Source organism: Neophocaena asiaeorientalis, unplaced genomic scaffold (assembly GCF_003031525.2).
Source record: "Neophocaena asiaeorientalis asiaeorientalis breed wild unplaced genomic scaffold, Neophocaena_asiaeorientalis_V1.1 scaffold606, whole genome shotgun sequence".
In the NCBI taxonomy this organism is placed as follows: domain Eukaryota; kingdom Metazoa; phylum Chordata; class Mammalia; order Artiodactyla; family Phocoenidae; genus Neophocaena; species Neophocaena asiaeorientalis.
In genome coordinates, this window is record NW_020173687.1 from 11,729,813 (window position 1) to 11,745,969 (window position 16,157).

Below are 16,157 nucleotides of genomic sequence, written 5' to 3' on the forward strand. Positions count from 1 at the left end.
GCCCCTCCCTCCAGCCACGGGGTGGGGCGGGCTTCAGCACCGGCGCGAAGGACAGCGCCCAGCCTTTCTGCAGGCCTGAGCGGCTTAAGCGCCGGGAAGGTCAAGGCCGGCTGGGGCCCGGGTGGAGGGGTGGGGAGGGGCCGCGCACAGCTCCCTGTTTGCTGACCTGCGTCTGCTTTCTGCCTCGCAGCCGTCGGGATGGAGGTGAGAAGACGGCCGTGACGCGCGCCCGCGCGGCCCCCTGCACCCCCAGCAGCCCACAGCGCTCCCTGCCCCCCTCCCCCGCGGCGGCTGGCCTTGCCCTCCAGTGACAGCGGCCTGGGGGGGCAGGGGGGGCGGGGGCGGCCGGACCAGCGATGCCGGCGGGCATGACGAAGCATGGCTCACGCTCCACCAGCTCGCTGCCACCCGAGCCCATGGAGATCGTGCGCAGCAAGGCGTGCTCGAGGCGCGTCCGCCTCAACGTCGGTGGGCTGGCGCACGAGGTGCTCTGGCGCACCCTGGACCGCCTGCCCCGCACGCGGCTGGGCAAGCTGCGTGACTGCAACACGCACGACTCGCTGCTGGAGGTGTGCGATGACTACAGCCTCGACGACAATGAGTACTTCTTCGACCGCCACCCGGGCGCCTTCACCTCCATCCTCAACTTCTACCGCACCGGACGGCTGCACATGATGGAGGAGATGTGCGCGCTCAGCTTCAGCCAAGAGCTCGACTACTGGGGCATCGACGAAATCTACCTGGAGTCCTGCTGCCAGGCCCGCTACCACCAGAAGAAGGAGCAGATGAATGAGGAGCTCAAGCGCGAGGCAGAAACCCTACGGGAGCGGGAGGGCGAGGAGTTCGATAACACGTGCTGCGCCGAGAAGAGGAAAAAGCTCTGGGACTTACTGGAGAAGCCCAATTCCTCTGTGGCTGCCAAGGTGAGTGTGAAATCTAGGGGCTGCTGGGCTGGGGCATTCTGCCTGTGTCCCCAGATCGAGGACCACGGCTGGGGGACTCTGGCTTAGTTCCCAAATGTGAAGACCAGAAAAGAGGAAGGGCTATGGCTGAGATCTCAGAGGTGAGGACGAACAACCCCTTCAGACTGTTCCTATGTGGCACTGGCCACCTCATCCTTTTATCATTCAATAATTTATACCCCAACTTTGTTGGAGAAAAGGATTTACAGAGACTTATGAAAACCCACAGCAAGAGAATGGACACTGCAAATAAAAAGGGCACGGAGAGACAATAAAGCTTTGGGATGGAGTAGAGTTGAGTTTGGTCTATTCTACATAATGCTCCCTTGTGGAGGCCCAGACCCGGGCTGGAGGGGGGTCACCCTGCAATTTTAATACTTATCCCTATATTTATAACCTCATTTTGCCCCAAGAAGGGAATGAAGGCAGCTTACAGACATACGTGGAGGACATTGAGATACTGTCAGGCGGTTTTAGCATAAGTGAGAGAAACGAGGCAAAGGGACTCTGGGGGGTGGGTGTGTGCGTGCATGACGCATGCAGCTGGCTGTGGATGCTTGTGGGCGAGGGGTCACCCCTGGTTTGGTCTTTCTTAATTTGGTGAGTCGATTCCAAGAATGGTTTGATGCAGCTTCTAAAGATGCTTTGGCTGTCGGAAGAGGATGTAAATTTCGAAATAGGAGAAAAAAAAAATGAGGCAATGTGAAAAATAAAGCAGGAGAAAGAGGCAGGAATGGGTTCAATCACACTGGGTAGGCCAGGGAGTCCTGTCTGCTCTCAGGTAAAAAAGCAGAGGCTGTAAGGGACTAAGAAAGGATTGGGGTGGGGGCCAGGCCAGGAGGTCATTTGTTGATGAGCAACTTCTCTGTGTCAGGTTGGGACTCGGGGTTGCCTCAGAGAGGTGGGGGCCTGTCTTCACGAGGCCAGTGTGCTGGGATTCGGGAGTAAATGACAACACAGTGTGTGCAGTCCTATAAAAGAGGCCATGCGGGACCCAGGGGGAGCCCAGAACAGAGAGGTGTTGATGTCAAAATCCAGGAAAACCAAGTTGGGAAAGACGTGTTGAACATAACTCATTCTCTGAGTGCAGGGCCAAAGAAGGGGGGGCAGGTAAATGTATTCATGGTGAAAGGAAAAAGAGAAGAGGAAGCCTACATACCAGCCACGATGTATTAGCTAGGGCTGCCTCCTGTCCAGCCTGGCCTCTCATTGTGGGTGCTCCCTGGCTCAACTGCCCCCCACTAAAGGCCCACCTACAGGGCTGGGTCTGGAGCGGGTTTTGTGGGGTCCTTTCTCCAGATCTGTCTGCCCAAGGAGAGGCCTTTGCAAGCGAATGTAGGACTGAGTGGCTGGTTGGAGGGTGGAGAGAGGCCCAAAGGTTTTCTCTCTTCCATGTCGACTCTAAAGAGGACAGAGAGATTCCTAGGCCTGTTTCCTCTGCTGTGGGCTGCCTCTGGCCATAATCCTGCCCCAGGTTTCATGTCCAAAAAGCCTCTCACTTAAGACATAGTCAGTCATTCACCCTTAACCGGCTTAGGATCAACAGACTTATTTTGCTATTTCCAGGCCTGACACGGGTTCTTCCCCTCCACACCTGGTGTAGACCCAGATATGACTCTCCCTCCTTCCTGCCCTGTCCCTAAGACAAGAGAGTGAGGGGCAGAGGAGGGGAGGGTCACTTCCCCAGAAGAAGCAGGCAAAAGGCTGTGTTTGGGTTGGTGCCTGACAGCTAGGCAAGTAGCTCAGGCTTGCAAAAGGTGCTGTTTGGGAATCAACAGCTTCATCTCTCCCTCGGGTTAATCCGCTCACAGGGACGAGGTTCATGACCTCTCTGTGATCCTAGGCTGGGGCTGCCGGCTAGTCCTAGCAGATGGACGACGGCCTAGGATATTCTGCCGCCAAGGCTGAAATGGTGAGGCAGGCAGGCTCGTTGGCCCTCAGTATAGAAATCCTGCCATTGTTCACATATCTACTGTGTCTGAAGTATAACAACACATTTAACCGTATACCAATTCTCTACTATCACCCCACCTTTCACAAAGAGGGAAGATCAGAGAGGTTAAGTAACTCACCTAAGGTCCTGTGACAGGCAAACAGGAGTAGCCAGAAACTCAAACTCAAGTGTGATTTTGAAGGCACTGTTCTTTCCATAGTGATTAAGTACCATAGTCTCCTCCGCAGTCTCCCTGCTTCCACCTTTGCCCCCTGCAATCCATTCCCCATTCGGCAGCCGGAACGAGCTTTTCTAAATGTATATTGGATCACATTAGTCATCTGCTCGAAATGCTCCAGAGAGGTTTCCCATCGCACTCAGAATAAAGTCCAAACGCTTCACCACGAATCCAGCTTCATGACCTCTCTGAGCTCATCTCTTCTCTCCTCTGTTCACTCAGTTTCAGCCCCACTGGCCTCCTTGCTGTTCCCTAAACAGATCAGGCTTTATCCTAACTCAGGACCTTTGCACTTGCTGTTCCTGCCGCCGAGAATTCTCTTCCCTATATCGTCCCATGGCCGGCCACCCCTTCTCATTCCTCATAGGAGCTGGTCCCTGTTCAGATGTCCCCTCCTCTGAGAGACCTTTCCTGACCCCTGTTTAAAACAGCCTCCCTCCCCTTACACTCTGTCACATCTTGCAGTGCCTTTCCTGCATAGGGTTTACGCACCATCTGAAATTCTACTTGCTTCCTTGTGTTTCTCCGTTTCTCCCCCACAAGAGTATGAAAGTCAAGAGTGGTATCCACTGCCCTGTTTCCAGCACCCAGCGTGGTGCCTGACACAGAGGATCTCCAGATAACTACACGTGGAATGAACGAATGGAGCAGGCAGTCAGTCAGTCACTGTGTCTCAGGGTCTGGGAATCTGTCATTCCTTCCTCCCAGCCCACCTGCAGCTCAGTTCTCTGTGCCTCTGGCCTCCTTCAATCATTTGTCCTTTGCCCTCCCCACCCCCATCCAGCCCCCCAACTTGGATGCTTTGCTTGTCAGAACAGCAAGGCCTGTAGAAATTTCTCAGAGGTCACAGAATAAGACGTCAAGTGGAGGATCATTGCTGGGTGATTGTGAGATACAGAAATGACCATACCTCATATATTTAAGAGCAAGGACAAACCTGGGTTCCAAGCCTGTGTTCACCCCCTCCCCAGTTTCTGGCCTTAGGCAAGTTCTTCAGCTCTCCAAGCTCTAGCCTCCCACCAGCTAGCCTCCTAAAGTATAGATAAAAGGCCCACCTTGCAGGGTCATCATGAAATCATGTTTGTCAAAATTTAGCACAGTGCCTAACCCACAGTACATAGGGCTTATTGTTATAAATAATAGGGAGCAGAGTCCTTTCTCTATGGCTGGGGGGGCTGAGTTTGCAGCAAGCCCTTTCCTTCTGATAGCAGTATTGGAAGACCAAGCTGCCACTGTTAATAATTGATGGATGTTCTGGCAACACAGAGACAAACCAAAGCACAGGCCCTCGTCTTCCCCGTCAGGGGAGTGAAAATCAAAATCCATTAGGCAACAGGTTGATTCTTGTTTGGAAGCTGGGGTCAGCGTCATCAGAGTGACATGATTGCAGTGCTGGGCCACCACTGAGTTTCTGCTTTCTGGGAAAACTACAGGCTTTTCTCAGTAGGAGAAACAGGGAACTAATTTGCCAGGCCAGGAGTGTCTGTGGTCCCCGGAAAAGTCTCAGGGTTAAAAGCCTGAGATAATTTCCAGAGTAGCTGCTGTTCATTGTGCCAGGCACTGATTAGTGATACTTTATATGCACTATCTCATTGAAATCCCTTCAACAATTCAATCAGTTTGGGCTACAAGTCACAGATAGAAACCTGGGAGTGGCTTCTGTAAGGAGGAAGATGCATCTTCTCACTTAACAGGAAGTTCCACCTAGCTGGTTTTGTGATCATGGTTCCATGATGCCATTAGGACTCTAGATTCTTTCTGTCCTTCTGCTCCTCTGACTCCTGATGGTGGCTTGGTCCTCAGGCCGGATGCCTCATCTCACAAAATGGCTGCCTAGTTCCAGCCTTCAAGTGCAGACACATGATATCTGACCAGTGAAGGAGAGCGTGCCCTCTTACGTGCCACTTTCTTTTTTCTGCAAGGCAAACCTTTCCCAGCAGCCCCCTGGCAGACTTCTTTTTAAAGAAGTGGCCGGCATCAGGTCACAGGCTTACGCTCTATCTGCAGGGAAGCCTGGAAAAGCGTGTCTGGCATTTTCAGATGAGGGAGGGAATGGATTTGATGAGTGGTATTAATATTCTTTTATAAAGAGGAAATGGAAGTTCTGAGAGGGGCAGTCACTTGCCAGAGCTCACACAGCTAAGTGCTCAGTCAATATTTGTTGAAGGAATGAAAATGGCAGAGCAAGGGTTTGAACCCGGGTTGGTCTGGTTCCCAAACCTGTGCTTCTTCAATCTGGAATCTTGGACAGCTCATTCAAGCCCTCTGAGCTTCAGTGAGCTCACCTGCCAAATGGTGATGGTATAAGCGCCCACCTCTTGGGACTATTTGGATGATTCAGTGAGATTTCAGATGGTGAATGTAATTTGCAAATGGAAAGTACTTTATACATATGAATTATTACTATTACATTCCAGTGTGAGAGTATTCTTTATTTAGAGACTTTGGTCAGTACTTTGCCCACCACAGAATTTTAAATCAGATTTTTAAATCAGCTCTGGGGACTTCCCTGATGGTCCAAGTGGATAAGACTCTGTGCTCCCAATGCAGGGGGCCTGGTTTCAGTCCCCGGTCAGGGAACTAGATCTTGCATGCATGCCTCAACTAAGAGTTCACACGCCACAACTAATACCCGGTGCAGGCAAAATAAATATATATATATATATTTTTTTTTTAAAAAGCCTTCCCCCCCTCCAAAAAAAAAAAAGATTCAGCTCTGGAGTCCAACAGATGTGGTTCATTTCTACATTGCTTGCCAGGAATATGACCTTGGGTAAGTTCCTTTCCTCCTCTGAGTGTTAGTTTCCTCCTCTACAAAATGGGAATTATAATGGAGCCCGCCACCTAGGGCCATTAGAAGATAATCTGCATAAAGAGCTTAACCCAGTGCCCGGCAGGTAATAGATGTTCTATATGTGACCACGGGGATGATTGGTATTATCACCGAGTTCCTCTCTTCCAGCTACTCCCCTGGTTGGCAGCACCCCCTGTTACCGTGCTGTTGATTGTAGGATCCCCGCCTGCGCCCGGGATTTCATGCCTTTACGGTGATGATGCTTCTACTTCCTTGATTTGAGCCAGGACGGCTTCATGTTTTATCATCAAGAAAAATGAGGGAAACCAACTCAGAATCCATGGGGCCCCTCCAGTGCTATGAATCGTCTGGCTGAGGCTCCTGCTGGCCCGGGTCAGTCATCCTGGATGTTTGTATTGGGTTGGCCAAAAGTTCACTCAGGTTTTTGTTATGGAAACCCCGAACGAACTTTTTGGCCAACCCAATATGCCAGAGATTCATAATCCCGGCTGTGGGGTCACACAGACCTGGGTTTGATTCCCAGCCCTGACATTTCCTAGCTCTGGACTTTGGACAAATCATTTCATTTCTCGTAGCTTCCATTTCCTAATCTGTAAATGAGGATGATAATAAAAGCTACCTCCCAGTGTTGCCTGGAGGATTAAGTATGATCGTGCATGGAAAGCACGGAAGCCACACTTCATAAATCCAGTATCCTGATTTGATAAGGGGAAACACGGAGGATACTTCAAGGACTTGCCTGGGTCACACAAGTTGGGGAAAGATCAGGGGCCATTTTCAGGCCTTTCTGCCCCTCCCTCGCCCCCCACGCCCCATTACCCTCACTGAGGTTCAGGGGTATTTCCATTCCTCCAGGATGCTTGACCAGTATCATGCCTAGGCAGCTGGTCTCCCAAGGCTTTTTGAAAGGCTACAAAAAGCTAGAGATTGTGAAAATGTTTAGGAAGGACAAGTGCTGGCCAAATGAGCAGTTTGGCCAAAGCTTAATTAACTGAAAGAGAACAAGCACACATTAAGCACCAACTCCATACCCAGCACTATGTGTACGTCCTATACTTGACAGTGTCCTGGATGGCAGCCCTGATTTTAGGGTTGCCCAAGTTCAACCTGTCGTGGATGGGACTAAGTTCAAAATTTGACTCCCCTGTTACTCACCATGTGACATGTGACAAACTACTGCACCTCCTTGTGCCCCGGTTCCTTCAATCATAAAATGGGGGCAATAGCAGGGACTGACTGCCTCATTGAATCGCCACCAGAATTAAATGAATTAATGCATGCAAAGCATTTCAAATAGGGTTTGATACGTAGAAAGCCCTCAGTAACTGTTAGTGGGGTTGTTTTTTGTTTCGTTTTTAATTGTCATTTCATTTAACCCTCCGGACTCTCCTGCCAGATAAATAAGATCCTTTTCAAAAATTCATTATTCTTATACAAAGATACATGCTCATTATAAGGTGAGGTTACATAACTTTGCTCAACGCCACATAGGCAATTGGAGCAGAACGGGGACCCAGTCCTGAGGGGGAAGATATGGTCAGTGTCCCACCCATATCCTTCTAGCTCTTACCTTTTCAGTGCCACTAGCCCAACTCCCAGCTGCCAGCACCTGCAGTTCTTTGCCTAGAAGCTTCCTCTGGCCTGTCTGGAGTCCAGTAAAGAGAGGGAGTTAAGGCCCTACCTGGAGGGAGCAGCCCTCAACTGATGACTGATGGGGAAGGTGTATAATACTTCAGCTCCCTCCCCCTGGATGGGGATATAACTCAGAGGTTCATGGTCCACACTGGCCCCAGAGTTCCTCAGCAGAATTCAGCCCCAGGTGCCCACAGTGGTTCCTTGCTTACTAGTACACTCTATTTGGCCTCTTTCCCTTCCCTGTCTCATGTCTCCTCTCCCCTACCAGTGTTTTCTAGGATCACTTCCTACATAAGCCACTTTACTCAGATCTTTATCTTAGGGTCTGCTTCTAGGGATGCAACAAAAGACCTGTGGGAAACCTCAAACTCCTATCGGGGGTCATCTTGCAAGAAAAAATTCCAGGGCTGGTTGGGCTCGGTCAGCCTCACTTCCAGCTCCTGGAGAAAATAAAAACAAGAGCAGCCGCAGCTACCACTGGGCCTGACGCGGCGCAAGGAGCATTTAAATGCACTGTGGTGTCTGATTCCCACAGTCACCTCACAAGGGAGGGATAATTATCCTCATCTTACAGCTGTGGAAACTGAGGCCCTGAGAGGTGAAGTGGCTGGCTCAGGGTCACACAGCGAACGGGAGGACTGCGAGCCCACGATCTGGCCTCTGTGCCAAGTGAATGACCTTCAGGAAGTGAGAAAAGAGCTCCAGGATGCCTCTTCACCTTGGGGGACTGAAGTGCTGCGGAGGTGAGAGGCCTTCAGTGTCTCCCTCCTAACTTGGGAGTGTTCCTGGCCCCAAAGACTACGGGAGACACAGGGTTAGCATTAAGCATTATTTTAATAGATAATTTAAATATTAAGATTAGGCCTTACCTTCTCCCTGACGTGGGATATTCTTGATTTTGGTGTCTCTGGTAGAGGTGGGCTTGACCGGATGGGGGCAGGGACAGAGGCACACCCCTGCCCCCAAACTGGAGGCGGGTGGGGCGGGAGCTGGAATTCACATGTTCGTATCCAGAGCACCAGTTTTCCTTTAAAATTTCCCTGATGACATAAATAGCAAATAAGACGTAATGTCACCACGTGAGACATATTCCTGCGGGTACGGGTATGGCCTGGGTTCCAATTCCACCCCCACTGCTTCCTGGTGGTATAAGCCCACAGGTCACCTCCCCCGTGCTGGGAATGGGAATAATAAATAGGGCACACTTCACAGAGCAGGGTGCTCACCACTGTCTGAACATTTGGGTCACCTGAGCTTCGACAAACACCCATACCTGGACCCCACAATCGAAACCGTCTCTGGCTGATTTCTTTTTTATTTGTGGTAAGGTATACATAACATGAAATTTACCACCGTAACCATGTCTAAGTGGACAGTTCAGTCGTGTTATGTGTATTCACATGGTTGTGCAACCGACCTCCAGAACTTTTTAGTTTGCAAAATTGAAACTCTGTACCTGTGAAGCAATAACTCCATTCCCACCCCTCAGCCCCTGGCATCCACTCTTCTACTCTCTGTCTTTATGAATTTGACTGCTCTCGGTCCAGTATTTGTCTTTTCATGACTGACTTATTTCGCTTAGTGTAATATCCTCAAGGGTGCCCCGTGTTGTTGCATGTGTCAGAATTTCCTTCCTTTTTAAGGCTAATACTACGTTTTGTGTATATACCACCTTTTATTTATCCGTTCACCTACCAGTGGACACTTGGGTTGCTTCCACCTTTCGGCTATTTTGTGAATAATACTGCTAGGAATGCGGCTGTACAAATATCTCTCCGAGACCCTGCTTTCAGTTCTTTTGGGTGTATACCCGGCAGTGGAACTGCTGGATTACGTGGTAATTCTATTTTTAATTTTTTGCCGTCTTTCACGGCAGCTACACCATTTTACATTCCTACCAACAGTGCACAAGGGTTCCAGTTTCTCCGCACCCTCACCAACACTTGTTATTTCCTGCGTGGTTTTGGTTTTGTCTTGTTTATCGTAGCCATCTTAACGGATATGAGGTGGTATCTCGTTGTGATTTTGACTTGCATTTCCCTAATGGTTAGTGATGCTGAATAGCTTTTCACATGCTTGTTGGCCATGTGCATATCTTCTTTGGAGAAATATTTATTTAAGTAAGTTGCCCATCTTCTAATCGGGTTGTTTGTTTTTTATTCTTGAGTTGTAGCAGTTTCTTTATATATTCTGGATATCAACCCCTTATCAGGTATATGATCTACAGATATGTTTTCCCATTTGGTAGGTTGCCTTTGTACTCTGTTGACTGTGTCCTTGGAGGCACAGAAGTTTTAAATTTTGATGAAGTCCAACTTGTCTATGTTTTCTTTCGTCACCTGTGCTTTTGGTGTCAGATCCAAGAAGTCATTGCCAAATCCAATGTCATGAAGTGTTTTCCCCATGATTTCTTCTAAGAGTTTTATACTTTCAGGCCTTGCGTTTAGGCCTTTGAGCTTTGTTTACAAACTTTGGGACTCTCATTATTATCACTAACACATTTCTAGAAGTCTGACTCTCATCTGCTTCTGCCATGCTCTGGATGCAGGACATCTATGGCTTTTCAACCTCAGCGCTGTTGACATTTGAGGAAGGATAATTCTCTGTTGTAGGGGGCTGTCCTGTGCATTATAAGATGTTTAGCAGCATCCCTGGCCTCCACCCCCTAGGTGTTGCATGAAGAGTGGGCATTAGAGAAATAAAAGATGAGCAGCTGCCAGGAGGATGTTGCAGCATTGCAGTCAAGAGAAGATGGCGGGGGACTCCCTGGTGGTCCAGTGGTTAGGACTTGGCACTCTCACTGCCAGGTCCCGGGTTTGACCCCTGGTTGGGGAACTAAGATCCCCCAAGCCACACGGCGTGGCCAAAAAAAAACAAAAAAAGAAGAGAGAGAGAAAAGATGGCAGTTTGAAAGAGGGAAGTAAGTCAGTGAAAGGTGGCTGGATTGGGGATACATGTGGGATGTGGGGCGGTTCCTGGGCAACCACAAAACCTCAGCCTCCACCAGCAGCCACAGATGCCCAGTCCATGTGATGGGTCTTAGGCCCTGGCCACTTTCTAGCTGTGAGTCCTTGAGCCAAGTGGCTCAGTTTCCCCATCTGGAAAATGGGCCCAATCATAGCCCTTACCTTATAAAGAGGTTGTGAGGATTAGATGATGTAATATAGTAAATAACAATAAACAGATAACACCCACAAGCTCAATAGAAGCTGTTATTCTTAGGATTGGTTGTATTCACTTATTCAACAAGATTTATTGAGCACCTACTGTGTGCCGAGCCAGGTCCTAGGTGTTGGGGACACAGCACAGAGAACAAAACAAAGATTCCAGCCCTCATGGCACTGGGATTCCAGTGAATAGAGAGATTAAGACCATTCAAAAAAGAAACAAATACAGATACTTCCTGGGGCTGAGAAACTGTGAAAAACAAATCATGAGACAGTCAGAGGAAGATGAATGCTAACTGGATATTTGATGTTATGGCGGAATGAATGCTATTTTTTAGGTGTAATAATTGCTATTGTGATTATGTTTGGAAATATTTATATTTTAGAGATACATAGTGAAGTATTCATGGATGAAATGACAAGATGAAATAAATATGCAATATTTTGGTTGTAGCAGGTGACACGGAGAAAGGTTAGCAGGGAAGGGGGTGGGAGTGTTCGGGTGCAGGGTGTTTAACCAGGATGGTCAGAAAAGGCCTCACCAAGAAGGTGCCAATTAAGCAGAAACCTGCAGGAAGGGAGAGAGGGAGGCATGTGGACTTTGGCAGGGGAGAGTGTTTCTGGTGGAGAAAACAGCACATGCTAAGGCCCTGGGGCAAGAACATGTTTGGGGCAGTCAAGAAACAGCCAGGTGGCCAGTGTGGCCAGAGCAGAGTGAAAGCAGGGGAGCTGGGGAGGTAAGATCAGAGGGATGACTTTGTTGCTGTTGCTTTGGTCTTTCCTCAGAGTCTGAGCCTCTGCACTGGCCTCCCTGCCTCCAGCTGTCCCCTTCCAGTCCCTTCTCTGCAGGGAACCTAAGCCATCTGTCTCAAGCGTAATCTGCTCATGCTAATCATCCCCTTCCAAAAACCCTTGCATGGTTCTCACTGCCCCCAGAATAAAGTCCAAACTCCTCAGCCTGACCTTCAAGACGTCAGCCAACCTCTCCACCTTCGGCTCACCCTGTTCTCTGTCCATGGTACCCTCTGCTCACACCACACCCACCTTCTTGCATTCCCCAAATACACCATCCTTCCTGGGTCCTGCTCCACACTTCTGCCCAAGCTGATTCCTCTGCTTTGCACTCCCTTCTCCCTCTTGTCTGCCTGCAGCCTCTCTCTCATCACCCTTCAAGGCCCAGCTTCTCCCTCCCTCCACCACCCACACCCCCATCAGGCAGCACTGCCTGCTCCCTCCTCTGTGCTCCAGAAACCTGATGTTCATAACTTCCTTGCACAAAACACTCTGAAGACTAGCTTATGGGTTTTTCTGTGGATGCCAGGCCTGGCCCACAGAGAGACAGGAATGCTTAAGAGAGCAGGCTCTGCAGCCCGACTGCCTACATTCCAATCCTAGCTCGATGATGATTCAAGCTGTGTGCCCTTGGGGGAATGAATTTCTCTGGGCTTCAACTTCCTGATCCATAATTTGGGGACCCTCATAACAACCAGAGTAACAATTCTATCCCTTTCTTTCTTTTTTGGCCGCACTGCGCAGCTTGTGGGATCTTAGTTCCCCAACCAGGGATTGAACTTGGGCCCTCGGCAGCGAGAGCTCAGAGTCCTAACCGCTGGACCTCCAGGGAATTCCTGTGACAATTCTATATGAAGCACTCAGCAGTCCCTGGTACTCAGCACGGGTTCGGTACGAGTTAACCATTGCTGTTATTATTAATTTTTATTGTGGTTTAGTGTTAGTAAACAATTGTTGAGTGAATGAATGGGCGAACTTGCATGATCTTATGGTGATTAATCCGAGGGTTCTCCCATACAAGGCAAGTGTCTCCCAGGTGTACCCCCTCCGATCTCCTCCCAGCTTCCTTATCTCTACCTGCCCACTACCATCCCCATACTTCCCGGGCCAGGAAGAAGTGACTTCTGGCCTTCCATTCACAGCGAGGAGGTGCAATTGGATTAGGCACTTGAGGTGTTCCTTCACACCCTGTCTGCTCCATTCTTGCTCTGCAGCAGGGCTGGTCTCCACCACAATTGCCCACCATGGCCTGGCAGACCGACAGTGTCTTTGAGAGAATAATGTTATATTGGCCAATTCCACATCATCTTTCACATCCACCAGGTAATGCACCTGGAATCAAACAGCTTCTAAACATAGAGCATTGTATTTCACTAATTGCTACCTAAGGCCCATGCCTGAGTCTTTCCAAGGCCTGTGTGATCCGTGGGGCCCCTTACCTTGGCCAGCATTTCTTCTCAGAGTCTGTAGACCCAACTGTTCGTACCGAAGACGCAGTGCATGATTGCCCTGCCAGGGGCATGTGAGAACAGAAAGAAAGGTGGGGGTAAGATAATGTTGGGGGACTTCCCTGGCGGTCCAGTGGTTAAGACTCTGCGCTCCCAATGCAGGGGGCATAGGTTCGATCCCTGGATGGGGAACTAAGATCCTGCATGCCACAAAGTGTGGCCGCAAAAAGAAAAAAAAAAAAAAAAAGATAATGTTGAATCAGTCTTCAACATGTCTAGAATTCCCACTGAATAGATCAATTTTCTTTTATCTCTTATGCTGTGGGTATGTTTACACATCCCTTATTGTTCCTTGAAATACTGACCGAAATTTGATTCAGTCATTCCCTCCTATTCCTGGGACAATCCTATTGGATTCAAAGTTAGTTTTCTTTCTAGGCTTCTCTGGTCCTTCTAACTTCATGTGGGTATATGTGCATGTTTTGAGGTCCTCCTTCAATGCCACCTGTTGTCTGTGTGACAAACATTTACTGCATGTTACTATATGCCAGGCATTGTGCAGGATGCGTGAGAAGCACTTGTGTATCTATTGGTTTAGGATTCCTTTGGTTGTAGGTGAGAAAAATGCAGTTCAAATGGACTTAATCAAAAAAAAATATAATTGAAAAGTCGGGTTAGGTAGGGCTTCAGGCAGGGCTGGATCTGGGGCTTAAATATGTCATCAAGAATTGGTCTCCAATCCATCTAAGTCTCTTCTTATCCATGTTGGCTTCTCAGCAGGCTGTGCAAACATGGCTGGAAAGAGAGCACCCAGCAACTGTAGGCTTCCATCCTGGGGAAAAAGCAAGTCTCTTCCCCAGTAATTCCAGCAAAATCCCAGGGCTGATTTTCACTGGTCCATCCCTAAGCCAATCACTTAGCCAGGTCTGGGTCACATGACAATGGCTGCTTCTGAGTTGGGACTGAGAATGGGAAAGAGGTGGTCTTTCAAAGAAAAATTGAAATACTGTTAGCAAAAAAGGAGAGAATAAATGTAAGCTGGCAAAAATAATCCATAGCCATTATGGAGTTTATAGCCTGCTGGAGGGAGATAGGCATTAAACAAATAAAAATTTAAATGAAAGAATAATCACAAAGTATAATATGTATGCTGGGAAGGAAAGAAGGTGTTTAGATAGAGAATAACAGGCCAAGGTCAAAGAGGAGTGCGGGTGGCCCTTTCTGAGAACCTGAACTTGATTTTTCTCCTTCCTGAGCCGCAGAAGTGATCTTCTACAAATTCCGTTTCTACCTCTCCTGCACCGTTTAGCATGTTCCCTCGTGTATTCTGTTTTCTTCTAAACTTGTATGACCGCCCCAACTAAGGCAGTATATTCTCAAAATCTAGGACTGTGTCGTACTCATTTCTGTGTTCTAAAGCAGGGTAGGCTGCCAGTTTTGTAAATAAAGCTTTATTGGAACATCAACATGTTCATTTACCTATTATCTATGGTTGCTTTTTGGTAACAACAGCATTTACAGGGAAAGTTTTCTGACCTGTGTTCTAAAGTCACCCCAGGGCCTGATGCAGGGGCGGGGCTGGCTTTGTCAGAGGGGGTTTGTTGGAGGACTGGAGGGAGGGAGGGAAGGCACAAGTTAGCCCTGTGACCTTGAACAAATCACTTAACCTTTCTGGGCCTCTGGCTCTGTATCTTGCAGTGCCAGCTGCCCCTTCTCATCCTTCAGATCTTGGCTCATATGTCACCTCTTCAGAAAGGCCCTCCCTGACCTTGAACAACCAGTTTGGATTTGGTGGCATTTCCACTCTTTCAATGATAAAAATGTCTCTCTGGTTTATTTTCAGATTAGGCCCACTTGGGGCAGGTGCCCTTCCCCTCCTCTTCACCAGTGTTTTTCCTCCTCTCATATGCCATCTCCCTGGTAGGATGAGTGGAAAGAGCTCTGGCTAGGAACTCTGGAGGCCTGGGTTCATAATCCTAACACCGCCACATATGAGCTACAAGACCCGGGGCAAACAGCCCCATCATCTCTCTGGGCCTCAGTTTCCCTACCTGGAAAATGGGCATGGTAACTTGCCAAGCAGGACTACTGGAAAGACAGGTGCACTCGTCTGTGCCAGAGCGGCCAGCACTGAGCTGGCCAGGCACGGATGCTCCGTTCATATTGTTGGTTTTCCTTCTCTCTTCCTTTTGTCAAGAGGGAGAGAGGAAAGAGAGGCTACCCCAAACCTTGCCTTAATCAGGCCTCTTATGACACCTTTGCCTGCTTGAACCCTTCATGCAATGGCTGTGCCAAGGAGTGACTGGAGAGCAGGGGGCTTAGACCCTCCCCCCAACCTTCTCCCCAGTCTCCATCACACCCCGCATCCGTTGATGTGGGCACATGGAGCCTTCTCCATCTTACATAAAGCCCCATGCAAATGCAACCCAAGGCAAGTCCCCTAGTTCTCCTCCCCCTTCCTTCAGGTTTCTACCCACCAGTACCCACCCCCTGCATAAAAATTTTAGACTCTTGCTGGCCTCACGACTGGGAGGATAAGCCAATCCAAAGAGGTGGTTTTCAACACTCAGTTAAGGAGGCAGGAGAGAGTGGTGGGGACTGTGGTGAACTGGAGCATATGTGCCCATCCAAGGAGGCAGCTGCTACTCAGCTCAAGGCTGGATTCTGCATCCAGGCTGGGTTCTGGGCCCAGCCAGAAATTTTAGCTTTCACTGAGATATCCACATTTTTCAATGTTGCCAAATAATTTTTTAAAAAAATTAAAAACATTTGAGCGAGCCAAACAGAACACGTCTGTGGACCACATTCAGCCTTTGGGGCTCCACTTCTTGACCCCTGCAGCATAGAACCTTCGATGGCTAGAAATAGCAGGGGGTGATCACTTCTTTCCTCTGAGACCCTCCCATCGTGAAGGGAGTGGGGAGGAAGGGTATAGAGCCTGGGTGTCAGAAGTAACAGGTCCCCTCTCCCCTCTCCTTACTGCAGCACAGCACAGGGTGGCAAGTGTCTGTTGAATGAATGACTGTTCCACACAAGTGGGGCTCCAAAACTCAAGGCAGCCCATCCCCGGTGAATGACAACACAGGTCAGGGAAATTCACAGGTAAGTCCTAAATGTATTAGCTAATAGGATCCTAGGTCCCCCCACCCAAACTCCAAAGAGAGCAG

General features: G+C 49.0%; 1 protein-coding gene across 1 annotated transcript in view; it reads left to right on the forward strand.

Annotated features, from left to right (window-relative positions):
• Positions 1-356: 356 nt before the first annotated feature.
• KCNB1 (potassium voltage-gated channel subfamily B member 1) overlaps positions 357-16,157 on the forward strand; it is a 101,748-nt gene continuing 85,947 nt past the window's right edge. The window contains exon 1 of the mRNA XM_024750360.1: positions 357-923. Within this exon, the coding sequence (XP_024606128.1) occupies positions 357-923 (567 nt within the window). The remainder of the gene's footprint in view (positions 924-16,157) is intronic.